Source organism: Aptenodytes patagonicus, chromosome 1, assembly GCF_965638725.1.
Source record: "Aptenodytes patagonicus chromosome 1, bAptPat1.pri.cur, whole genome shotgun sequence".
Taxonomy (NCBI): Eukaryota; Metazoa; Chordata; class Aves; order Sphenisciformes; family Spheniscidae; genus Aptenodytes; species Aptenodytes patagonicus.
This window is the reverse complement of record NC_134949.1, coordinates 25583250-25609316: the sequence shown is the minus strand read 5'-3', so window position 1 is coordinate 25609316 and position 26067 is coordinate 25583250. Positions and strand designations below refer to the sequence as shown.

Below are 26067 nucleotides of genomic sequence, written 5' to 3'. Positions count from 1 at the left end.
CCTTTTTCAAATCTAATGTTATTCCCTATCTTAGAATTGATGCAGAAGAATCATATAATTCACCTACAGGGGTTTTTGATCAGCCCCTTCAGAATGAAATCTCTGTGTAAATGTCATGCAAGTCATTCACGGGTGAGACTAATCTTTTCATATCTTCAAAACTATATCGAATAGATTCAGTACTTGGGCTTTAGTATGCCTTGCCTGTGCAATATGCCTTAGCTAGAAACTCCGGCCTTGTATCTCCTCTTTAGCCATCATAATCTTTTGCCACACTTTCCACCCCAATTGCAGTCAATGCCTACATTAGTCATGCACAGCTACCCTGCTTAGGGAGAAGTCATACACAGGTCCTCAAAGACCTGGGAGACTGTGACACATACACTGTGGTGTAGAGTACACATGGTAAGCACAAGGGAAGTTCTTCCAGGGGGAAAAAAAAAAAAAGTGTTTTAAAACAGTAAGTAGTTGGTTTATACTTTGCATAACTTAGGTGAGGTTTTCTTCTCTGATTTTCCTGATTATCATTTTTTATATGCAATCTGAGTTTCTTGTTTGAGAATGTAGGAATTAGACATCATCATTTGATATAGACTTTAGTCAATAGTCATGGAACTGTGTCAGAAATCTCTTAATGCATCAGGTGCTATTTGGTGCTAAATGCCATATTGCAAACATTAGCCATTGTGCTGGAATAGCAAATATAAAACAACTAGAAATTTATTATATTTAATTATTTGTAACAATTACTTGCTCTAATTGCTTTAATAATAGTGGGGTTTGATTTGCCACAGAAATACTACCTATTTATATGAACAGACTAATGATATACAAGGTGTTTTGTGGCCATCAGTACATTCTGTGACCAGAATAGCTGGCTACCCACATGGATCTGGTTGTGGGACTGAGGCTTAATTCAAATGAGAACCAAAACACCAGAGGAATACTGTAGAAGAATTAGACTATGATTTAGGGTTTATGTGTGCCAGTGGAAGCTACGTGTGGAATAATCTAAGGTGTGAATTTGAAATGTGGTAGTTATTTTGCGGTAATTTGCTGTGTAGACTTCTCAAGTGCACAGAGGTTTAGCATGTCCCGTTGTAAAAGCGCTGATGACTGAGGGATGGTAGGGAACATATATCTTCTCTTAAGTTCACAATTCAAGGTTAGGCACCTACACTAGGTGCCTAATCAACACAAGGGAGAGTTACTTGCCTCAGAATCCACCAATTAGCAGAAAGTTGCCTGTCTCAGCCCATTTGTGTCATCCCTACCCTTTCCCTGCTGAATGCTTCAGCTGCTGGGCTACAAAATCAACCTTCCCCCTCCTTATCTTCTTATGACCCAATGATTCTTGAATTTTTAGCCTCACCATATCACAGCGCTGGTAGGGTGAGTGAAGAGGACTTGTTCTCCTTCCCTTTTCAATATTCTCAGGCCTTGTCATGGGAAATGCAAAATATGGATCATGAATAATTTTTTTCTGGCTGAGGAGGGTATTTAAGTCATGTTCTCCTGATATGCTGCCTGGCTGGGATATTGTATTAAAATGGGCATCCACTTGAATGTTCTTGAGTGGCAGGAGGCACAGCTGCAGGGCTTTGCTTTCATCTTGGTGCTGTTGGCTGCATGGTCTGAGGGTCACTAGGCACATGCCGGCTAGGTCTGTGCCTTGGGAGATCGTGGCAAGGGACGACTAGTCTGTGAATCCAAAATGGGCTTTGATTTTGGTTGCTCGGCTTAGTCAAACTGACAGTGCCTCAGGGCACAGGCAGTGATAGGGTATTTAGGGAGCTTTTGGTGAAAATTTGGGAACCTATGAACTCTAACGTGGCTTGGTCTCTTGAGCTTGATTAACTACATTTCAATTATCTGCACAATAGGCATGAATTGGGGAGATTTTGTCCTAACAGCTTACTGACCTGTTTTTTGTTATGGCTGTCCAATTCCTTGCAGACTGAACCGAGAAGATTCTTGTCAGAAAATTTTTACTCTGGAGTAATTCAGTAATTGTAAGTGCGTTTTTCAAGATAACATAACAAAATAACATTTACATTCAAGAGAACATGTTTAGGATAGCATAAATTTTTTCCCGAACATAAAATTGATACTTTCCACCAAGAGGGAAAAGGAAAGGAGAAGCAGCAGTAGATAAAATTTCACTAAAACTTAATCTGCTTGTATAGAAGCCCTCCGCAAATCTAGAAGTGTTGGGATTCTTGAATACTTGAGATTACTTGGTACTAGAGTCACTTGTGTCACTTGTGTTACTTGTGCGCATTCAATCCCCTCTTAGAACTGGCTGATTTCCTTTATATGAATGATAGTGTAACTCTGTGGCAGAAGATAATTGCTCCTCTGCACTAGGGAGAGGTTTGATGGTTAGATGATGCTAATGTGTCAGGAATACCATGTGCTCCTCTTGCTCCTGCCATAGTAACTTCTTGCTTAAAATAGATAAATGAACCAAGAAACATGTCTTTAATTTATGCAACTGTATGCTAGATCTCTTCCTCCTTGAATGGTTTACTTAGTAAAAAGAAATAAAGACTATATTTGCAGGTGGTAAAAAATACCCTACTTATTTGATCCCTGGTAACAACGTGAAGAAAGAAAGTAACATGCTCTTCTGATCCTCTTCTACTTTCCTATGTGTAGAAGTGAAAGGAGAATATTTTTTTCTCCACAGAGAAAAGAAAAAGAAAAATGATGACACATAGCTTCATGGAAGTTGATTATTCTGTGTATTAGCCATACATAAAAAGGGAAAAAAAAAAAAAAAAAGAAGTACTAAGCCATTAAAGAGTTTAGTGAATTTAAAGCAATATTGATATGAAAACTGGAATCTCCTCTATGAACTTTTGGCTCAGAGGGAGTAGGTTAGGCAACAGTTTCTATTAGTTTCTCAATACAAGCAGTGCAATGAATTAATTCTTAATTTCAGAAAATAGGAAGTAAAAAGCAGTGCTCCTAACAGCAGCGAGACATTTTAGGCCAGTTTTATCACCACAAGACTCACAGAGGGACAAGAACTTACTGGCTGACTGAGATGTGAGACCACAATTGCCCAGAGATGCATGAATTAAGTGTGTGCCTCTGTAGCAGTTAATACTGCTTCCATCCTCATTTCAAACAGTTTCCACTGTAGGATAGAATGGAGAAGCTGTGAAGGTAAATGCTGTTAATGGACAGTGAGTTCCCCATCTGAGGTGAGTTACACCTACTGCTCAATAGCTTTTAGCTGTGCACTCTTAAGAATAACTATTCAGCGTTGAAAGTGACTTTGAAAGTTCTTAATACTGAAAGATTTTTAAAACTGGTTAGGCCTTTTATAGATCTGCAAAGGAAAAAAAGAGATTCGCATGACATGTTTGTGGAAGAAATACTTGGAAGAAATATCTACTATGTAATTTACATAATGCTGTTATCACGTCAAGGCTGGGTAAAACCTCACTCAGTGGAAGAGTTGGTAAAGAGTGTTTCTGAGGATATGATAGTCTCAAAAAAAGACTAATCACATAATAGTATTATTTAAATTTAACATGGAATATTATCAGAGGAAGAGTCATACATCCACTGACATTGCTATGGCAGTTCTGAAAGTATCTGTTATAAAGTCTGTGGACAAAATGGAAACATAATGGTGACACTGAAATTATGCTTAGTCCAAATAAAGTAATACCATTAGTGCAGGAAGGTTTGTGGAATGTTAGGAGGGGGTTGGTTTTTAACATTTTTCGAAGGATTTTCTTTTATTTTGGGGGCGAAAGGGAAAAAGAATTAACGTTTTTGCTATTGCAGTCAAAATCCTTGCTAAAGAACCATTTTATGAACTAGAATTGGCTTTCTAAAGTAAAAAAATAAAATATTATAAGAAATTGTGTAGATAAGCACACATACAGCTATAGCTCTGTGTAAGAAATCCATATGACTCAATATAATACTATATAAGAAATTCCTGCCCATCACCTCCTCTTATCCTTACCATTATGCAAACATTATATGTATTGAAATTCCCATAGAAGCGTGATACCAAATCCTGCTAAAAGATGCTAAAAATAAATCCCACTTTCCTATGGTATTGTGTTCTTCTGGAGACATGTAGGAGCTTCATTTTATAAAAATTGAAGCTCTGTAAAGATGAGAACCTCGGGAGCAAAAAAATAAAATTACTTCTACATCCTTTTGGACATTAGGGTAATTTTTCTGCTGGCAGCTGCTGGGACTGACTGGGCAGTGATGTAATCCAGTAGTCTTTTATCCTTATATTTGTCTTGCTTTGGTTTATTTCTGTCTAGTCCTTGCTTTTCAGGATCTTTATGTTATTCTTCACAGTTGAAATAAATGCCTTTTTGCTATTCAAGGGTAAATGCCAACTTTTTTTATGGCTATTTGTGGAATTCTTGCATCCAAGGTTCCACTAGTTTTGTTAGTAGTGATTTTTTATGTATGCACAGCCGATGTGATCCAAAGCCCAGAGAACCTATTTGTGATTTATTTATATACTTCAGTGGGCTTTGGATCAGAACTTACGACTGTGGCCTTTATGAGACATATTATTCTTGTAGATAGGCTAGTACTGACAGAAGTTATTTTCCTAGGTGATAGCAACATAATAATGCACGTGTTTCGTAACAGGAAAAAGTGCCCCTGTGGTATACCACGACAGGACTTTTCATGGAACTAAACAGACGGCTCATTAACATTTAATGGCCCGGGAGGGAGGGAGGAAAGGGGGAAGAAAGGGAGGAAAGGAAGGAAGAAGGAAAGAGGGAAGGGGGGAAGTGGAGTAAGGGAAGGAGGGAGGTCATACCACAACAGGAGAGAAAAGGAAACCATATTGATTTTCTCAGTGAAAGCCAATATTGTTAGATCTGTTGATCTGTTGAGAAGCTGAGAAGGAGGAAATTACATGCTCTCTTTTAAAATTCATCATTGCATTTTGTTTCTGTGCTGAGTGCCTGGTTCTGCCACCCAAGATAATTTCTAAAATACAGCAGAGTCTACCTTGTAGTAATGAGGAGTGAAAAGCGAAGACTGTCATAGTGCAATTCATTAGATTTAGATGGTGATGTGTACTCTGGTAAAAATGAGGTTTCTTGCTGTTGCAGATGGTTTCATTGTGCTCATCTCCTGGGACTACATCAACTATCACTTATCAGACAGATGCTAAATGCTGCACTTGAAGTAGATTATTGCTTCCTCTTTCTTTGCTCCAGCTGATGGTCCTTTAAAGTGCATTTTTTTGATCTGTTTAAAATTGGTGCAAGCTTTGAGTCTACAAAATTTTTATCATATGCAGCCATTATATTTCTAATAGAATGGTACTTGCATGATATGGGGCAGAGGGAGATACCTCCATAAGCTTCATTTATGCACATGTTCACGAACAGAAAGGCGCTATACATCCACTTGTTCTCTGTGCAGTAGCTGTAAGTTTGGGAGTAAGCTTTACTTCCAGGAAGTACAGCTGAACGGTGATGGGGCTGTACCATGTTGGAACGCTGTTGCTTTTATTTTGCAAATCAGGGTGGCTTTAGAGGACAAAGCCTGCAATCGTCCCATTTTATTCGTCCTTCCTTGCTAGCAGTATGCCAAACAGCTCAAAAACAGGTGGGGAGTCCTCTTCTTGTGGAAGACCAAACAAGCCTTTGACATTGCCATGACACAAAATTGACAGCTAATTCTATGATATCCAGCATGAAGAAAAGTACAACTGTAGGGTATATGAAATGAAGTCATAGGCCGTGTTCCTCAGCGCTGGCCAAAAGGCATTGCCTATTTCTTAGCCTAAAAGTGAGTCAGCTCCATGTATTCCAGTTCTGTTTTCAGCTCTGGTTATTTGTGATCTTGGAATGATCTTTGTCACTCAACAGTGTTGTATTCAGTTTCATGATCTTAAGTATTATGAAAGGAAATCATTGCTACAACCTGAATTCCTCAGAGCAAGGTTTAGAAGTATTCAGGGCTTCCAATTAAGGCTTCATATATTGTCAAAAATGAAATGAAAGCAGGAGGAAGAATGTGTTTCTTTTTTACTGGACAATTTCCCATTTGGCACTGTACCAAATTTCCTTCCTTAATACTTATTTGAAAAATATAGTTTAGATCTTAACACTACATTAATTATAAAAAATTACTTGGCAAGTTTTCATTATGTATTGCTACATTATTCTCTAGCAGCACTTACATGCAAATTCAGGAGCAATGGGATGAGAATAATAGAAAAGAGGTATCTTAAAAGGTTGACTGATTTTCTCCCATAATCTTTCTCCTAGTCTAAACAGCTATCCCATTGAGTGCACTGCAAATGGAGCATCAGTGATAATCTGTATTTCTCTGGCACAGAAGTGTTTGATTATGTATTTTCTAACTAGCCTGCAATGGCCAGATTTATCGGGGAATGAAAGAAGGAGACAAGGAGCAGCAAACAGTTGCTATATTGAAAGAAAGCTGTCCATTGTCATTTATCCTCCTACACATTTTGCTCAGTAATTCACTTAGTCTGACTATGAATCATTATCAGACTGACTCCCAGGAAGAAAAATCACCAGACAGCCGCTGTATTAGTAATACTGATTACAGTTTTCTGTTGTATCTCAACAACTGTAGTTTATTCTATCTGGTGTTTTTTTTCTGTGGGGATGAAGTGAAAAAACAAAACATTTTTCTCACTCAATTGCTTTTTGGTTATTTTATTGAGCAATGTCTCAGTGACTGTAGATGTGAAGGAAGCATGAAGTTTATGTTCAAATAAATAAAAGTTGAAAGAAAGATCTGATAATCTGAAGATAACAAAATGTTTCATCAGAATTTTCGTGACTCATCTTCTAAGTTAGATTTTAATAAGGGGTAAGTGGTCCAACACATTTTAGATGAGGAACAGAGAAGATGAACATACCAGAGTTCAGCTGAAGACAGGTTAGTGCTGTGCCATCTTTTAGGATATTCTTCTCAGGAAAAGTCCAAAGTCTGTGTTTATACAGTACATACTGTCTTTTTTGTGTGCACATACACACAATCCACACAATACAATGTAGGTGTGCTGATACTTAGACACAAAAATTACAAATAAGGCACTAAACAAAATAATAGATTAGAAGTTTTGGCTTGCCTGAATGCATCTAGTGGCAAAGCAACTAGAATTTTTTATTGATTCTGTTTGCTTTATTTGAAATATTACACCTTACAGTAAGAAAATGTATTGCATTCATTTCTCTGTCACTGTATATGTGCCAAAAAAATCTGTGGGATAAATATATTTAGCTCCTGCTCATTTAAAAGCAAGTTACTTTATTGAAGTTTGAGGGTTTAAATGCTATTAAAGTTTTTTGGAGTGGCCATCCACTTACTCTGTGGGCTGACTCTCTTTAACATAACCAATATAATTTCATTTTTGAACACTTGAGCTAGACATTGGCAAGCAATCCAGTCTTGCAAAACCCACAAGCAATTATATCACTGAGACTGGCATAATAATTGGCTAACCCAAACCTGGAAGACAAAACTCCTTCTCTGTAGTTGTGACTCTGTCCTGACAAGTAATTTCACCCGTTAAAGTCTGGGCTTTTTCAATCTGAAGAATTTTTATAAACTTTATGAGATTGATCATGAACAGGCTGTGGGGATAACTGGGGCTTTTGGAGGGGCAAAACACAAAACCCAAAAAATCCTTACAATGAATCATAGAATCATTAAGGTTGGAAAAGACCTCTAAGATCTTCGAGTCCAACCATCAACCCAACACCACCATGTCCACTAAACCATGTCCCTAAGTGCCGCATCTACACGTCTTTTAAATACTTCCAGGGATGGTGACTCAACCACTTCCCTGGGCAGCCTGTTCCAATGTTTAACCACTCTTTCAGTAAAGATCAAGATGAAGCAGAAATGTTGTCTTCTACTCAGTAATATGTAAAACTTAAACCTTCAATTTTTTTGATGACCAAAATGTTTCCCTAGAATGCAATGTGTTATGTCACGGCCTTTGTAATATGAGCTATGGTAACATTCACAAGATTAGTATCGGCAGTACTTCTCTCTTTGGGCCAGTAGTGCACTCATCCAGAATGTGAATTGAAATAATTCTTCTGCCTTGGAGGATTAGAGACTGCATTGTGCAACTTTTGGTAATAAGCTAAATGCCGTAGCTATTAATGGTATGAAGCATCCTGAGGTTTGTTGATCTCCATCTTCTCTGTTCATCCAGTTTGGATGCACTATCTAAATAGGGAAGCAGAAATAAAGAGGAAAAAAGAAGAATAGCTCTACAGTTTGGTGTTCAGAGCAGTATTGATTGGACATCTAAATTTAAACTTTGTCCCAGTATAAGTACCCACATCTTTTCATGGCCTTATTTCTGATTTCTCGTATCTTAGATAAGAATGAGAAGTGTCAGGTGAAGTAATTAGCTAAAAGAATCATAGAATTATAGAATAGTTTGGGTTGGAAGGGACCTCTAAAGGTCATCTAGTCCAACCCCCCTGCCATGGGCAGCGACATCTTCAACCAGATCAGGTTGCTCAGAGCCCCGTCCAACCTGACCTTGAATGTTTCCAGGGATGGGGCATCCACCACCTCTCGGGGCAACCTGTGCCAGTGTTTCACCACCCTCAGCGTAAAAAATTTTCTCCTTATATCTAGTCTCAATCTACCCCCCTTTAGTTTAAAGCCATTCCCCCTTGTCCTGTCACAACAGGCCCTGCTAAAAAGTTTGCCGCCATCTTTTTTATAAGCCCCCTTTAAGTACTGATAGGCTGCAATGAGGTCTCCCTGAAGCCTTCTCTTCTCTAGGCTGAACAACCCCAACTCTCTCAGCCTTTCTTCAGAGGAGAGGTGTTCCATCCCCCTGATCATTTTCGTAACCCTCTTCTGGACTTGCTCCAACAGGTCCGTGTCTTTCTTATGCTGAGGGCTCCAGAGCCGGACGCAGTACTCCAGGTGGGGTCTCAGCAGAGCAGAGTAGAGGGGCAGAATCACCTCCCTCGACCTGCTGGCCACGCTGCTTTTGATGCAGCCCAGGATACGATTGGCCTTCTGGGCTGTGAGCGCACATTGCTGGCTCATGTCCAGCTCTTCATCCACCAGTACCCCCAAGTCCTTCTCGGCAGGGCTGCTCTCAATCCCTTCATCCCCAAGCCTGTATTGATGCTGGGGGTTGCCCCGACCCAGGTGCAGGACCTTGCCCTTGGCCTTGTTAAACCTCATGAGGTTCACATGGGCCCACTTCTCAAGCTTGTCCAGGTCCCTCTGGCGTGTTGACCGCACCACTCAGCTTGGTGTCATCTGCAAACTTGCTGAAAGTGCACTCGATCCCACTGTCTATGTCACTGATGAAGATATTAAACAGTACCGGTCCTAATATGGACCCCTGCGGGATGCCACTCGTCACCAATCTCCATCTAGACATTGAGCCGTTGACCACTACTCTCTGGATGTGACCACCTAACCAATTCCTCACCCACTGGACAGTCCACCCATCAAATCCATACCTCTCCATTTTAGAGAGAAGGATGTTGTGGGGGACCGTGTCAGAGGCCTTACAGAGGTCCAGATAGACGACATCTGTAGCCCTTCCCGTGTCCACTGATGTAGTCACTCCATCACAGAAGGCCACTGGGTTAGTCAGGCAGGCCTTGCCCTTGGTGAAGCCATGCTGGTTGTCTCGAATCACCTCCCTGTCCTCCATGTGCCTTAGCATAGCTTCCAGGAGGATCTGTTCCATGATCTTCCCAGGCACAGAGGTGAGACTGACTGGCCTGTAGTTCCCCGGGTCTTCCTTTTTTCCCTTTTTAAAAATGGGGGTTATGTTTCCCCTTTTCCAGTCAGTGGGAACTTCACCGGACTGCCACAACTTCTCAAATACAATGGATAGTGGCTTAGCAACTTCATCCGCCAGTTCCTTCAGGACCTGTGGATGGATCTCATTGGGTCCCATGGACTTGTGCACCTTCAGGTTCCTCAGATGGTCTTGAACTTGATGTTCTCCCACAGTGGGCGGCTTTTCCTTCTCCCAGTCCCCGCCTTTGCCTTCTGCAGCTTGGGCGGTGAGGCTCGAGCACTTGCCGGTGAAGACCGAGGCAAAAAAGTCATTGAGTACCTCAGCCTTCTCCATGTCCCAGGTAACCAGGTCTCCCGTTTTGTTCCAGAGAGGGCCCACATTTTCCCTTGTTTTCCTTTTATCCCTGACATACCTATAGAATCTTTTCTTGTTGCCCTTGACGTCCCTGGCCAGATTTAATTCTATCAGGGCTTTAGCTTTCCTAACCTGATCCCTGGCTGCTTAGACAATTTCTCTGTATTCCTCCCAGGGTACTGTCCTTGCTTCCACCCTCTGTAAGCTTCCTTTTTGTGTTTGAGTTTGTCCAGGAGCTCCTTGTTCATCCATGCAGGCCTCCTGGTGTTTTTGCCAGACTTCCTCTTTGTTGGGATGCATCGCTCCTGAGCTTGAAGGAGGTGATCCTTGAATATTACCCAGCTTTCTTGGGCCCCTCTTCCCTCCAGGGCTTTGTCCCATGGTACTCTACCAAGCAGATCCCTGAAGAGGCCAAAGTCTGCTCTCCTGAAGTCCAGGGTAGTGAGCTTGCTGTGCGCCCTCCTCAGTGCCCTCAGGATCTTGAACTCTACCATTTCATGGTCGCTGCAGCTCAGGCTGCCCTTGAGCTTCACATTCCCCACCAGCCCCTCCTTGTTGGTGAGAACAAGGTCCAGCATAGCACCTCTCTTTGTTGGCTCCTCTACCACTTGGAGAAGGAAGTTATCATGGATGCATTCCAGGAACCTCCCGGATTGCTTATGCCCTACCGTGTTGTCCCTCCAACAGATGTCGGGGTGTTTGAAGTCCCCCATGAGGACCAGGGCTTGTGAACATGAGGCTGCTCCTATCTGTCTATAGAGGGCCTCATCCGCTTGGTCTTCCTGGTTAGGTGGCCTGTAGTAGACCCCCACTGTAATGTCACCTCTCCCTGCCTTCCCTTTAATCCTGACCCACAAGCTGTTGGTCGGCTCCTCATCCATCCCCAGGCAGAGCTCCATGCACTCCAGCTGGTCATGGACATAGAGGGCGACACCCCCTCCTCGTCTCCCCTGCCTGTCCTTCCTAAAGAGCCTGTATCCCTCCATCCCAACACTCCAATCATAGGAGCCATCCCACCACGTCTCCGTGATGCCAATAAGGTCGTAGCCCTGCAGGCGTGCACACGTCTCCAACTCCTCTTGTTTATTCCCCATGCTACCTGCGTTTGCATAGAGGCATTTAAGTTGGGCCCCCGATGAAGCTGTCTCACTGGCTGGAGTTCCTTTGTGCTGCTCTTCAGGCGCTCTTCTGCTGACCTGTGATCCTTCTCCAGGCTCTGGGCATCTATTGCTGGCCCTGGCATCAAACTGGTAGGAGTGGGATGGATTGAGGTTCCCCTCCCCCGGCACCTCTAGTTTAAAGCCCTCTTCACCAGCTTGGCATAAACACATAAAATGTGTTTGCTCTAAAAAAAACCCCTTGAAATCACTTAACACTTCAAAGTGGTAAGTCAATAACATTTTTGATAAGACAAATCCATTATTAACAGTCCACGCAGAGGGGATATCCTTCACCTCCTGTATGTGTCCAATCTGTATTTATAAAAGTAATGATATCATTGTGAAAGCAAAAGCTGATGAAAAATTGAGAGGAAGAAATTAAGTAGAGGTAAAAAATCCATCTCTCTTCTGCTGTCTTTCATCTATAACATAAACCCTAGGGTTCACATCACTTTAAATCATGGAATAGTAAATGAGGTAGGAGCAATGGAAAACCTGAATCAGACCTATGATTATTTCTGTACTAGCCATTATTGCCAGTTTGAGAAGCAGCGTTTGTACTTTGTAACTGTTTAGAGTCTAAAACTTACATGGTCTTATATTGTATCCTTATTTCTGTCTAACAGTAGATATCTAAAAGCAATGATGTTAACCTCCCTGTGTTTCAAAGCTTACACTTGTGAAGGAAGTATGGCTTCTTCACCACTATTTAAAGCATTTCTTTTTCTGTAACTGTCATTAAAGCTAGAGCTTCTTACAGTTCCTGAGGGGGCACATGCTAGGAATATGCCCATTCATGAGAAACATGTTCCTAATGAGAGTTAAGAATGCAAACTCTGTGATGTCAAACCAGCAGTTACTGAAGTCAAGTTGCGGGAAGTAGAATTTTCCAAGTAAAACATATCTCCTTACTAATGCAACTTTCTGACATCGTTATTAATCCCATAAAGCCCAAAGCATTATTTTTAAGATTGTATTTTTTCAGAAACTACATCCATATTCAGCACGAAGAAGAAATGCAGAGTATTTGATTCACGTATTCAGAATCCCATTCATTGGATTTGAGGTTTACATTTTAAGTTCTTTATGTATATTTTCCATTGATTTAAAAAGACATCTTCCATTTTTTCATAAATTGTATATTACATTCAGCCAGTACTGATACATGGTAGTAAACAGCAACAGTCATAATGAAGGTTTACAGCCCAGCAGACACGCACGTAGTAGTGTGTGAGCACGCCGAGAAACCCCTCTCCTGGCAAGTTGCTGGGAGGACCACAGCCCACTCAGTTTCACAGCTTGTCTTCAGCCCTGCTCACTCTTTCCGCTTGCATAGGATACCAACACACAGAGAGTTGCTTGACAGATGCTTTTCTTTCAAGTATTTTTACAAAAGACAGAAGTGCAGTAACACTGCATAGTGGGCCAGATCTTCTAAAGACAGCAGTGGACAGAAGTGGAGGATGAAATGAGAATTGGATGCTTGTTGCAGGGAGGGGATCATTTGGGCTAAGGATGAGGAGCAGTTAGGTATGAACATCTCCTAGAAAGAAAGGGTAGGAAAATTTTCTTTGGACATTCTGTGCTGGGCAAGAGTGGTAAAGGTTATGGTATAGGCAGTCTTCCATTGTCTTGTAATCTTCTGTGTTCAGGCTCATTTTCGCTCATTGTGAATTGTGAGTTACTTCTTCAGAGCTGACAGCTTTGACAAACATTGCTTCCTCTGTGCACTCAAGATATACCGTGCGCATTTTTATTCTCCTCAGATTTCCAAAGCACGGTTTGGGGGAATTCATTTTCGAAGCTCAGTTTCAACAATATTTTTCAAAATGGCTGGCACTGCTTTGATTTATGATTTCCATCATAACACCTACAGTAAAACAATCTGCTCTTGTTTAAAAACATTTGGTTCTTTCGCTTTTACTTTGGCTTTCTGCAAGTCATGTAAACTGCAGCAGTTTCACCACCTGCTGCCTACACTGGCTCCATTTACGTTAATGCTTTAGTTCAGGTTGGGAGTGGACTTCTGAAGCAAACCTCCTGGCTGCTCCCCACTTGCCAAGCTTTGGTTCTCAAGGTAGAGTTGTCTCACTGTGTGTGACATGGGTTCATCTCAACTGATATTAAACAGGAGATGTGCTGCAGGAACGTACCTAATGCACTTCAGCAGCTGATGGGCATTCAGCCCATGGGACCAGACAGAGCTAGGCTGAGGTAAAAACCTTCTGAAAGACATATGGTATGGACATCTGGTCCTCAAACCCAACTGTTTCACTCTATAAATCCACTCATATTGGTCTGCACTACTTGCTAATATAGACACAACCATTATCTTCTCCAGCGTTTGCAGGATTTATGCAGAAACTTGTATTTTGCTGCTCAAATGTAATTTGGAGCATCATGACTGAACTCCAGTTCCTTCTGGAATTCCCCATGTTCCTGCCCCAGACTGGAGCCTGCCATTGATTTCATGTATATTTCATTCCATAGCTTTTGATTAGTGCTACAACTTCCCAGTAGTTATGCAAGTGTGATTTTCCTCCTGACATGCAAAATGTACACAGATCTTGCTCCTTGTTACTGAGCTCAATATCAGTTTTACCTTAGAAAGAGAACTTCCACATTGCCTGTGTTTCTCAGTGCTGAGATTACTTGTACTTCTGCAATTGTAAGCAATAATGGTGTCCTTTGCTTATGTAGCTTTTTCAGCTACACTAGCTGCTGGTCCACAAAGAAGAAAACTGATTAAAAGTTTTCAAATACCTGTTCAGATTTGCCAGCAGGAGCATTGATTTGGAGCATCCAGTTAATTTGTCGTAGCTGGAGGTCTTATCTCTTGTCCTCTGCAACCATGAAATACTTTTTTTTCATTTTTCCTTGGTTGATTTCAAGCTAGCATTCATACAGATAGGATAGATATTTCTCTTTTTGTTGACCAGAGAGTCGACAAACAGTATTTGCATCTTTTTCATACCTAATATACATAGATCAGCTTCTTACCATGACTATTGGTGAGTGTATGGCAATATGTAATTACATGAAGATCGCTGTTCTAAAACTTTTTTGGGGGCATAAAGATTCATAGATGCTGTAAGATTTCAGTAAGGTGTAAACAACAAAGAAGTTCTTTATGAAAGGAGGATCCTTTTATTATAATCACTTGCTTGACTGAATTGCCTTTGTTTCTACACAGAAAAAAGGCAGAACATTATCAAATCTTTTTAGCAAACTCATCTCATAGGTTTGAGGCCTTTCTGGGGGACAGGAAATAATGTTCTTCATCTCACCAGGCCTTCTGATTTCCCTCATTTCTTTCTGGCACTACTTATGAAAAGCTTCACATCCAGAGTGAAAGAACAAGCTTCCTTGGTCAGGCCACAGCATTGCCGTACTGCCTACAGCCAGCATCCTACATAACTCCACGTGCCCTGGCTCAGGACGTTGTGATGGATTACAGTGTTGGCACGACACTGTCTTCTGGGATGAGCTAAGATTATTATTGTTATCATCAGCTTCTGATGATAACACACAGAGGCACACTGATAACGACTATCAAGTCAAAGAATTTACATTCTACATAACAAAACCACAAAATATGAAACTATGAAAGTTGGAAGGAGATTATAGTTTCTCTAATTTTAATGTATTTGTTTTTATTGAACGTGATAGTGGATAGTAGGGAATTTAAAAGGAAGATGCAAAAATGGGATAATGGCATTCATCAAAAGAAGCATGGAAGAAAGTACCCAAAAGTATGCTGGTGGGAGAGAAAAAAGAGTAGTATTTTCAGTCAGTTCTAATGTCAGTGGTGGAAAGGGCAGAATAAGGGAAATGCATCTTGGGAAAGGATTCATGATGATGTTCTGAAGGAGAGACTGCAGGTGAGCAATGGGAGTGGGTATGTCAGTGGAAGGAGAAAGGAGATTTCTACTGCCTTGGGGCAACAGCAGGAGCCTGGGGAAGTCTTGGGCTGTGGCAAAAGGAAGGAGCAAAACAAACAGAGCATGGAGCGGGGAGTGCAGCCTGACTCCAAGGGACGGCCGTGGGCAGCCAGCCCGGCCCAAACTGGCAGAGACTTTCAAAGAGCCAGGGAGGGCTCTAAAGAGTTTGCTGCAGCTTGGAAAATCACCGAGCTGGCTGAAAGCAGACCTGGAAACAAGGGCCCGTCTGCAAGGATGCACAGGGCAAGCCGAGAATTGTTATTTCTGTCCTGTCTGACCCTGTTTGGAGGCTTTTCTGTTTAAAAGTTAGTTACTCTAATTTATATTTAAATTGGCTTTCTTGGTTTTAAAAACCTTCAATATTTGTTAGAAAATTCTCTATAGAAGATCTGAGCAGATTCATCTCCAATTTTTGATTGACTTGGGCTCAGAATTTCTTAAGGGAGGCTTTTGAGAGAGGTGGTGAAATGTTAGCCACTCTTTTCTCATGAAAAGCACATTGGAAATCAGGATATTGCATTATTCGCCCAGGTGATAAACTATAACTGACAGCTAATGTCCAGGACAAGTGTGACTTGAGGAGGACCTGGAAGCTTACCATGTGCCATTCCCAAGGGGACCACTGCTTGCTCGATACAGGGCTCTAATTCCCACCTGCAGGATATTCAGTTTCATAACCCCATGACTTAAACTCATTTAGGTTTGCTTGGCTGTTGTGCCTAACAATTTCTTCTGTTGCTGTTTGCAAGAAGTAAATGGGTTTATATACCATCTGACCTGCAGTATTTCTGATGTAGCAAGGTGATACTGGTAACTCGCTTGACTTGATACTTGTTGAATAATTTAGCTCAGGTTTGTTTCTAGGTTGCTAGCTATCCAGATGAGCGTCTTGTATTACTGCCTATTGTCATGGTTACAGGACTGGCTGCATATCTTCTCCCCTCTCTGAGTTTTCTGAGTGCAATATGAGGGCTGTCCTTGCCTGGGGTACAATATAGCAAATCTTCCGCTGACAGACTTGGATGAAGCGCAGCGGCCTGTAAATGAGCACTGGCTCATTTCAGCATGTGTAATGGAATTCAAATGTGTGCATTGGATGCACTAATATTAGCTCTTAACTACTAGTAAGTGGGAAGCTAACTGAAGCAATTATATTTTCTTAGGTCTGTGCAGTCAACTCTTGGTTTTAATTAGCCCTTTGAAGTGTTACCAGAATTCCCTGTCAGGAAAAAATATTTGTATGTATGCAAACACATAAATATACACAAAATATTGTATTATTTATATTACTATATTATGTAAACAAAATATTATCAGAGCAGCTGCTAACCTCTCACACTGATCTGTAGAGTACTTGAGCATTTCTTATGGAAGATAATCCAGTCTTTGGTGAAGGACATGCTGTCTGTGTCCATGTTGTCTATGTCTGAACTGGCCACAGTGAAATGCCACGCAGCCCCTGTGCCCTGGAGAAGGTGCCCTGCTGCAGCACAGGACCTCCTGGCCGCTCTCGCCCGGCAGCTGCAAAGGGAGATGGCTGGAGTGTGCGCGCGTGGCGGCCCTCCACGGGCAAAGCCGAGCCATACAGCCAGGCTCTCCGGCCAGAGCATCACTAACCTTTTTCAGGGTAGAATCACTTCACCTTTTTCTCTCTGTGTAAGGATTTTTTAAATGATCTTATTGCTTTTGTTTATTTAAAAATCTTACTGGATGGCTGACTTCATTGGGCAGAAGGAACGTTAATGACATTCACACGATTAAAAGAGTTATTTGGAAAGGAGGGTTTTGCAGTAATTCCCAAGTTTTTTTGAATGCCAATTTCTCCCACCTGAAAGCTTCCCCCCCATTCTATTTATTATTTCTCTATATTGTGTGTGAGGGGCTTTTTGTTGTTTCCTGCTTTCGCTAGAGATTCATAAGCATGTATGTATGATGTCTGAAATGGTCAAAAAGTGACTTAACTGTTGAAGGTAGGATGCAATAGTAGGTGTGCTAAGTATTGCTACAAATGAGGCCTAAAAGAAGGGCAGATACTCTGATCACAGATTGCAAACTGTGTTTTAACTATCCCACGTTAAAAAAATACATGGATGCCAGTTTAGGTTTTAAATGTATTTACCCAAAATGTTTTCATTTCTAGGAACTTTGAACCAAAAGAACTGGGGAAAGAAATATTCAGCCTGCAATGGTGCCAAACAATCTCCTATTAATATAGATGAAGATCTTACCCAAGTAAATGTGAATCTGAAGAAACTTAAGTTCCATGGATGGGAAAAGGAAACTTTGGAAGATACTTTCATTCGCAACACTGGTAAAACAGGTAAAAAGTCAGATTTCATGTTTGGACCTCATTTAAATGAGGTCAGAAAAGTGATATAGGACAGATAATCAACCAAAGACTTTTAATGAAACATTTTCATTTCACTTTTCCTTAGCTGGTGCATTCTGAATTTATCCATTAAATAAAAAAAACAGATGATGACAATAGCCAAGCATAATAGAGCAATCACACAAATGAAAATTATGTGCACAGACAGGTAGAGTGAAAGCAGTCACATCCTTACTATCATCCCACCATGAGCACTTCATTGAAGCTAAACAGTATTTTAGCATTTGCTATGAAATAATGATAATTATTACTACATGTCTAGAATCTGTAACAAGTATACAAAAATGATTTTTTAAACGTATGAATAAATTACCTACTACTGGAAGGACTTCATGGATGAGTTGTGGTTTCAAAAAACTCAGGATGGGATTCATCTCACCTACACAGACACCTATATTATAGACACTTGCGTCTGAATTGCTCACTTAGATGACTTCTTACAGTCAAAGAAGAGAAGTAGGTGCTTTTATGGTCCGATTTGTCTTACCTATCTTAGAAATGTATTTTAGAAAGAACTGATTTATGCCTACAAGTGCCTATTTCTCCCAGCTATAAAAGAAGCTTATGGTGGCATTTACATTGTCAGACAAATCTTTCTGCAACCACTTATAAATCCAGGATAGCAGTAACTAAAAGCTGCTTGTTGAAAGTACTGTTTCTTATTTTGGGCATACGTATGGAGGAAGAAATCTCTTAACAACTGCCTTTGACCTTCTACCAGTTCCAGTGGGACCCCTAGACCAGCCTTTTTATTTTATTTTATTTTATTTTATTTTATTTTATTTCATTTAATTTCATTTTATTTTAGTGTCATTGTTCCTAATTTCTGTTCTTGGCCCCATCATGTACTTCCTACATACTACTCCACAAATCACTTACATCCCTCTTGCCCTACTGGCTGAGATAAATAGTGCATTTGTCTTTTCAAGAGATCCCTGAGGAAACATTCTTTAAAGTCCATAAAAGTGAACTGAGCTCTTCCTCATCTACAGCAATTCAGATATTATAAAAGGAACTGCTAAGCTCTGCAGTTAAAATTGTCTTTAAAGTTTTGAGGAAAGGAGTGTAATGAAACTGAACTCCATTAGTGCTGTTTTAGTAAGAGGTCAAACGATTCACAATCGCTGGAGGTGGGAAAGCCAAATGTGGGGCTTTGGTCTATTCCACCCTGCTCATTCCCTCCAGAAGACAAATGCTCAGTCCGATCTACAGTTTGCATACAGCTATGTCCAGCTGTCATCACCTCCTCCCATGGGAGACAGCTCCACAGCTAAAGGGTCTCACAGACAGGACAGTCCTCCTAGGGACTGGCTAAAATTTTCCTTTCTTGTGTTGCCTCATGATTTGTATCTAGAATTGTGATAATAATGGCGGGGGGGACGTATTTTCCTTTTTGTTAAAAACACAGGTGCTTTCAGGAAGCTATGTATTTCAGGAATTTCTTTTCTTAGACAGTCAGATTGGTGGCTAAGCCAGTTTTCTGAGCTTTTTAGCATAGTTCTGTGGCTAGTTTCAGACAACAGCAGACCAATATGATAGTGCACTTCATTAGATGACTATTTTATGAATTGCAGCATGAAATGAAACATATTTCTCCATGCTAATAGTGAAGTACCACACTTCTTACTTAGTTTAAATAACCAATTTCCTGTCAAATTGCTTATGAAATACAGGGAAATAAGTGTATCATATTAATCTTTTAGCACTTAATACTGAAATATGAGAGTCATAGATGCCTTGGCTGGCTTTTATATTGACGCTCCTTTTCCCCCCCCCCCCTCTCTCTCTCTCTGTTCAGTGGAAATTAACCTGACAAATGATTATTATGTAAGTGGAGGTGGGTTAGACACCGTATTCAAAGCAAGCAAGATCACTTTTCACTGGGGAAAATGCAACGTGTCATCAGACGGATCAGAACATAGTTTAGAAGGACAAAAATTTCCCCTTGAGGTAAAGTACAGAATAGATTTTGACAATTTTGACGATTTGACATTCTGCAAAAAGTAATACTGTTTACTAAATACCTTTGTTTGTCGCTGGATTAAAGTCTATTTGCAAATATAATCATTCACTTAAATCCAAATTAATAATATTTAAATGATGCATTTTAGAAGGGCAGCGTAAGGCATTGTTCCGTGGCACACTGAGAATGTCTAAACTATGTGTTTTCACACATGTCTTCTAAGATGACATTAGGAGTCGGTTCTGCTAATCTGACAAAATTCAAGCTCCCACTAACAGTTAAGCTCCTATGAGTTTGGCCCATCATATTCCATAGCAGTCAGTTGTTTAAAGTATAAATGGACTTTTCAAAGCTGGGGCTTTGCTGAGAGCCTATGGGAGCTGCTGGCCCTTACCGAGACAAAGCGCGGCCCATGTCGCTGGGCTGGAAAGAGCTGGCAGCGGCGTGCCAGGAGCCACCATGTGAGAGCAGGTCCTGGGTGCGGCCGCATTCACAGGCAGCCAGGCCAGCATACCCCTGGCTGGCTTGGCAGAATAGCTTGCAGCAGCATGGGGATGGGATGAAGGAGAGCAGCAGTTCTTGCTGAGATCCACGAGGACACTCTGCAGACCAAACTTTCAACCCTCAACATGGTGTTGTGATCATTTTCCGGATAAAAAGATGTAGTTGTGGCAGACAACCGTGCTGCTCCTCACTCTGAGCGCTTTGGACTTCTTTGTCAGAGCAAAGCAATAGAGCCAAGGTTGGCTATACTCCATGGAGAGCTGTGAGCCAAGAGCTTTCCCTGGGCAGTGTCGTTTCCTTTACCTCACTAGCCATTTAAAAATTCCCACTCACACTCCACCTGTCCTGCCAAGGCATCGAAGAGAATGTTCTCTTCCATCATCAATCATCACATGAAAAGCTAGTAGGAGCAGGACACTTCCCCATTTATGTTGGTGACTTGGCACTGGAGGAGATTTCCCAACTGCATCCGGAGAAAGAGAGGAAGGGGTGCAACAAACCCAATGCCCATGACAGCAGTCAAATGTGGGCTCAAAATACCTTGTAATCTTTTATTACCAATGCTTCTTCACACTTACTGCAAGGCAGATGCAGTAGGGACATCTTGCCTTATTATTCATGTTTTACCACTGATTTCAAGATTCATCTCACCTGAGTACTCTAGGTTAGATGTCCAGTATCAGCAAGTTATCTCGGCTTACTGTGTTATCCATGGAGAGCGTTGTGCTCCTTGAAAGGATAACTCCTGCATACTTAGTGGTTTTCCAGGAGAGGTCGTTTTTAGATAGCTAACAGCTGATGAATTCCAATCTATATCTTCAGATAATGCATGTGAGATAGATAAAAACACCCATATATTTGTAATGAAATTTATTGCTTGGACATTTTTTCTCAAAATGGGTATATAAATAACTGCATTTATTTAATTTTTTAATTTTTTTGTATATATAACATCTGAATATATTTTTATTTGCAGATGCAAATCTACTGCTATGATGCAGATCAGTTTACAGATTTTGAAGAGGCAGTTAAAGGAAACGGAAAGTTAAGAGCTTTATCAATTTTGTTTGAGGTAAACAAAGTATATCTTTGTGTCATTAAACAAGCTTTGAAACACAGCAGATGTTCAAACTGAATTTAACTGGTTCCAATGTGTGATCACTGAGTTAAAAATTTGCATATATATTTCTAATTTTCTTACAGAAAAGCAAATGGGCAAAATACATTTGCTCTGCTTTAAGTCATCTATAATTTTGGTGGTCAGCTGCAACTTTCAATTTTTTTTCATGAAGCCTGTACTGTTAATAAAATGCAATTTCTTTTTAACAGATTGGACTAGAAGATAATCCGGATTATAATCCAATCATTAATGGAGTAGATAGTGTTAGTCGTTTCGGTAAGTCTATGTCCATGTTTTATTGATTACTGATTAGACTAAATTCCATTGCAGTGTAATTATGAAACCTTAAAGACATCAGGGAGCACAGTTCTCTAGAGCTCAGCCATGTCTATTTTGTTAGAACAACAAAAGTCATCTGGATAGACTAGAGAGCCGGGCAATCACCAACTGTATGAAATTTAACATGAGCAAGTGCCAGATTCTGCACCTGAGACAGGGTAATCCTGGTTATATGTACAAACTGGGGGACGAGAGGCTGGAGAGCAGCCCCGTGGAAAGAGATCTGGGGGTTTGGGTTGATGGCAAGTTGAATATGAGTCAGCAGTGTGCCCTGGCAGCAAAAAGGGCCAACCGTGTCCTGAGGTGCATCAGGCACAGCACAGCTAGCCGGTCTAGGCAGGTGGTTGTCCCACTCCACACTGCACTGGTGCAGCTCCTCCTCCAGTACTGTGTGCAGTTGTGGGCGCCTCAATATAAGAAGGACATATATTAGAGTGTGTCCAGAGGAGGGCAACCAAGATGGTGAAAGTTCTTGAGGACAAGACTTACGAGGAGTGGCTGAGGTCACTTGGTTTGTTCAGCTTGGAGAAGAGAAGGCTGAGGGGTGCCCTCATCGCAGACTACAACTTCCTCAAGGGGAGCAGCGGAGGAGGAGGTGCTGATCTCCTCTCTCTGGTGACCAGCGATAGGACACGAGGAAATGGTATGAAGCTGCATCAGGGGAAGTTCAGATTGGACATTAGGAAAAGATTCTTCACTGAGATGGTGATTGGTCACTGGAACAGGCTCCCCAGGGAAGTGGTCACGGCACCAAGCCTGTCAGAATTCAAGGAGCGTCTGGATGACACTGTTAGACATACGGTTTAGTTTTAGGTAGTCCTGCGAGGAGCAGGGAGTTGGACTCAATGATCCTTATGGGTCCCTTCCAACTTGAGATATTCTATGATTCTATGATTTATTTACCCCAAGACTGAATATTTGTAACAACAGCAGTAAGTGTAAATGAATGTATAACTATCATGAGGAATTTGCAACTCTAAATGCTAAATCAAGAGAAATGTCTGATTTATTCTGTAAGCTTTCTTTATCATACATTTCTGGATTTTTATATGTGGTTGGAAGACAAATAACCCTGTTGTAGCCATCCAAGATGTGTCTTACAAGCGTGAGACCATATGAGTATCAGTAGACTCAGCAGAGATTAATTCTTTTTTCAGTAGCTCCTGTGTAAATCTGAAATAATCCAATTATATTGTATTTGTACTAGCATTATTCAAACCAAATATTGACACTTTGGTGTTTTAGAATTCCTCGTGGTTTCACATCAGAGCACATAAACTTCAGGGTGGTGCATAAGAAGATCTGGTCTCTGTTTCTAACTCAGTTTCATGGTGGCTTCACAGAAGAATAAACACAAATGACCACAGTCTTGAACAGGGATATTTTCTTACGTCATGGCCATGACCTTAAGTAAATGGCTAACTTCATCTCTTTATTCCTGTATGTAATGATGCTTGAGCTCTGTAAAGCCCCTTAAGATCAATAGGTTGAAAGTGTAAAAAGCTATTAGTCCACTATTTTAAAAGCTTTCAAAAGTGTGACACTAAAATCAAGATTGTTTTTCTCCAGAAAACAAACACCATTCAACAAATATAAAAGGGAGCGACTTTCATAAATTACAGAGACAGAGGAGGAGGAAATATAAAGCAGTTAAGATTCATTATCTTTGTGTGCCATCTTCTGTGAAACACAAAGAACGAGTAATACATCAAGGCAGATACTGTACTACAGCCTTGGAAGGAGCTGTAAAACTATCAGCAGCAAGATTCAAGATACAGCCACTACATGGCAGTTCAACAATGAGTAGAATATTGGTTTCTTGAATAAAATGCAAATGAGCTCTGAAAATTCAGGTCATGACTAAATCAAGTTGTTCCTCCTGAAGAAAAGTGAATAGCACTCGATCTGTCCATGTCTGTGATGTACATGATCTGTCCTTGTCAGTCATATCTATTTTGTGCTTATTTGAATGCCAGTTGCTGAGTTCTCAAGCTCTGCAGAGGAGCAGTCCTGTTCCTTCCGGACAAACTCTGTGTTTCTCATCATTCTTTGTAGGTGTTTGATTTTAGAATCTAGGCTGTCAATCACATTAAAGGGCATTTTAAAATCCAAAGTTGCAAAACGTATGGCAGGGTTCTTACTATAAATGAGAAGTTTCATGTCCCCAAGCATCTATATAAAATGAACTAGCCATTCATTTTTACTGAAGGAAGAATACGTTAACTAGACATGTACCAGACAGCAATGATAGCTTCTGTCTGAAGGTTGATTAACTTGTTGACAGGAGAAATAGAAGGATGGGCTTTGGTCAACACAGCTAAATGTTCCCCTTTCATGACACATGGATAAGAGAGAGGGGAGGAGCCAGCTCTTAAACCTTAACTCAGTGGAACAGTCATTGTACAGAAGAAAAGCACCAATGATTTGTAGTAAACTGTTAATGAAATTTGCTGCTCTCACCAAATTTGTAAGGAATTATGAAGACAAAGACAGGTCAGAAATCTGTACAGGGCTCAAGAAGTAACATATCTGTAAAACCACAAGTTAATGCACAGTCTGAAAATTCATTAGATATTCATAAGTGAATACTTATCATATAGGGAGAAATTTAAAATCAGTAACTTGAGATTTAAGTAAGGTATATAAGGATCTACATTATTCCAAGGTGTAAAAAACAAGTATTATTTTGGATGCACCAGACAATAAGGCAGATAATTATCACAAGATTGATAATTGTCACAGTCTGAAAAAATCTGCCTTGAGGAGGTTGGTACCATTCCTGCCAATTTCTGTTGCTGGACCCTACTGCCATACCAGCATGAACTGAGCTTTCTGTGGATGGACTCCCAGCAATTCCTCATGCGTGCTCCCAGCTGACAAGGTACCAGGTAAACTGCTGACCTGAAAGACGTGGTATTATTTTCACAGGACAACAACCAGAGTGGTCATACTCTCCTGGAGGAGGTCTTTGCATTCTTCTCTGCTTTGTATAAAACTGTTACCGTTTTTCACTGTATTGTCACCATTTAAAAAACCCCTGACCCACAGAAATTCTGCTTCTGCTGTCATGAGTAATATAACTCTCAGGTCTAATATGGCGACAGTTCCCCAGGCAGTGATTTTCTGCAGAGGTTAAGATCCTGCGAGAAACTCAACAACTTGACCAAATTCAGGGAGAGTTTGAAGCCATGTCATGAGACCAAGAACAGAGATTTAACATATTTTTTCTTTGAAGTTCATGTGTGAGACAAAGATTTGGCATCTTGGACATTTGCAAGTAAACTTACAGGTGGACAAATTCTTGTGAACCAATGTACTGATTCCTTTATTTTTACCGGAGAAACTCATTACACTTTCCCAAGTAAACAAAGTTGTTTTTGAACAATACTTATTCAAACTAAATAGAAAAGGCTCAGCAATTTATTTGTATGCTCGTCTCTCCAGAGATCAAATTTTGAATAGCCTCAAAATTAGCATGTTCCTATAATGGTAACTCTTTTGGAAAGTGTGATTTCTATTTATTCATTGCTTCTGCAGTATTTTAACTATCCGATGCTAATTTTTTTTTTTCAGGAAAACAGGCTGTCTTAGAACCATTTATTTTGCTGAACCTTTTGCCGAATGTAACAGACAAATATTACACTTATAATGGGTCTTTATCAACTCCTCCCTGCTCTGAAACAGTTGAATGGATTGTGTTTAAAGATACCATTAGTATTTCTGAAGACCAGGTAATTCATTTAATGTATTAAAACCAAACAATTGTACATAATACCAAAGAAAAGCAGTTGCCACGTATATGGTAAAAGCTCATGGCATTCATTGCCAGCCCAACAACCTAGCTTTTCTTTTATCTAGTTATAAATTTTTCATGCAACCATTAAATTAGAAAGCATATATATTACTTGAGTATGTCATCTTTTCCCTTTTTTGGTTCAGGACTAGTCATGTCTTGCCTTGGAAGGGAGTAAGAACACACTTCCTAACTCTGCAGGCTGTCTGGACTTCTAGCCCAGATAAAGAGCAGTACAAAACACTCTTTCCATATTCCCTCAGCCAAATGGGAATTCCCCCAGCGTAGCTCCAACAGCAGAATGGTTGAGAAATACAGGTGGAGTAAACTATTAGATACACTGCTGGTACAGAGGAACAGAAGTTCAGTGCCACCCGTGAGAGCTCAACTGGGAGACTTTACCCAACATCTTTTCCCCAGGGTTTTTGCCTGTTAGCAGAATCTGGTTAATTTGTTACGACTTCTGACTTCTTTTTTTCCTTACCTCTTCTAGTTAGCTGTATTCTGTGAAGTCCTTACAATGCAGCAGTCTGGCTATGTTATGCTGATGGACTACCTGCAAAACAACTTTCGAGAGCAGCAATATAAGTTCTTTGGACAAGTGTTTTCCTCTTACACTGGACAAGAAGAAATTCATGAAGCGGGTATTTACTGAATAGTCATTCCTCTCTTCACAGGTTGAAAGACAATTTTCAGTAAAAGATTCATCCTAGTATGAAGATA

The 26067-nt window shown here is 40.6% G+C and overlaps 1 protein-coding gene across 7 annotated transcripts in view; it reads left to right on the top strand.

Annotated features, from left to right (window-relative positions):
- PTPRZ1 (protein tyrosine phosphatase receptor type Z1) overlaps positions 1–26067 on the top strand; it is a 146872-nt gene that overhangs the window by 62797 nt on the left and 58008 nt on the right. For all 7 annotated transcript variants that reach the window (XM_076330130.1, XM_076330121.1, XM_076330105.1 and 4 more), the window contains exons 3-8: positions 17377–17556; positions 19424–19575; positions 21069–21164; positions 21422–21488; positions 25125–25282; positions 25838–25988. In XM_076330130.1, coding sequence (XP_076186245.1) covers positions 17377–17556; positions 19424–19575; positions 21069–21164; positions 21422–21488; positions 25125–25282; positions 25838–25988 — 804 coding nt within the window. The remainder of the gene's footprint in view (positions 1–17376; positions 17557–19423; positions 19576–21068; positions 21165–21421; positions 21489–25124; positions 25283–25837; positions 25989–26067) is intronic.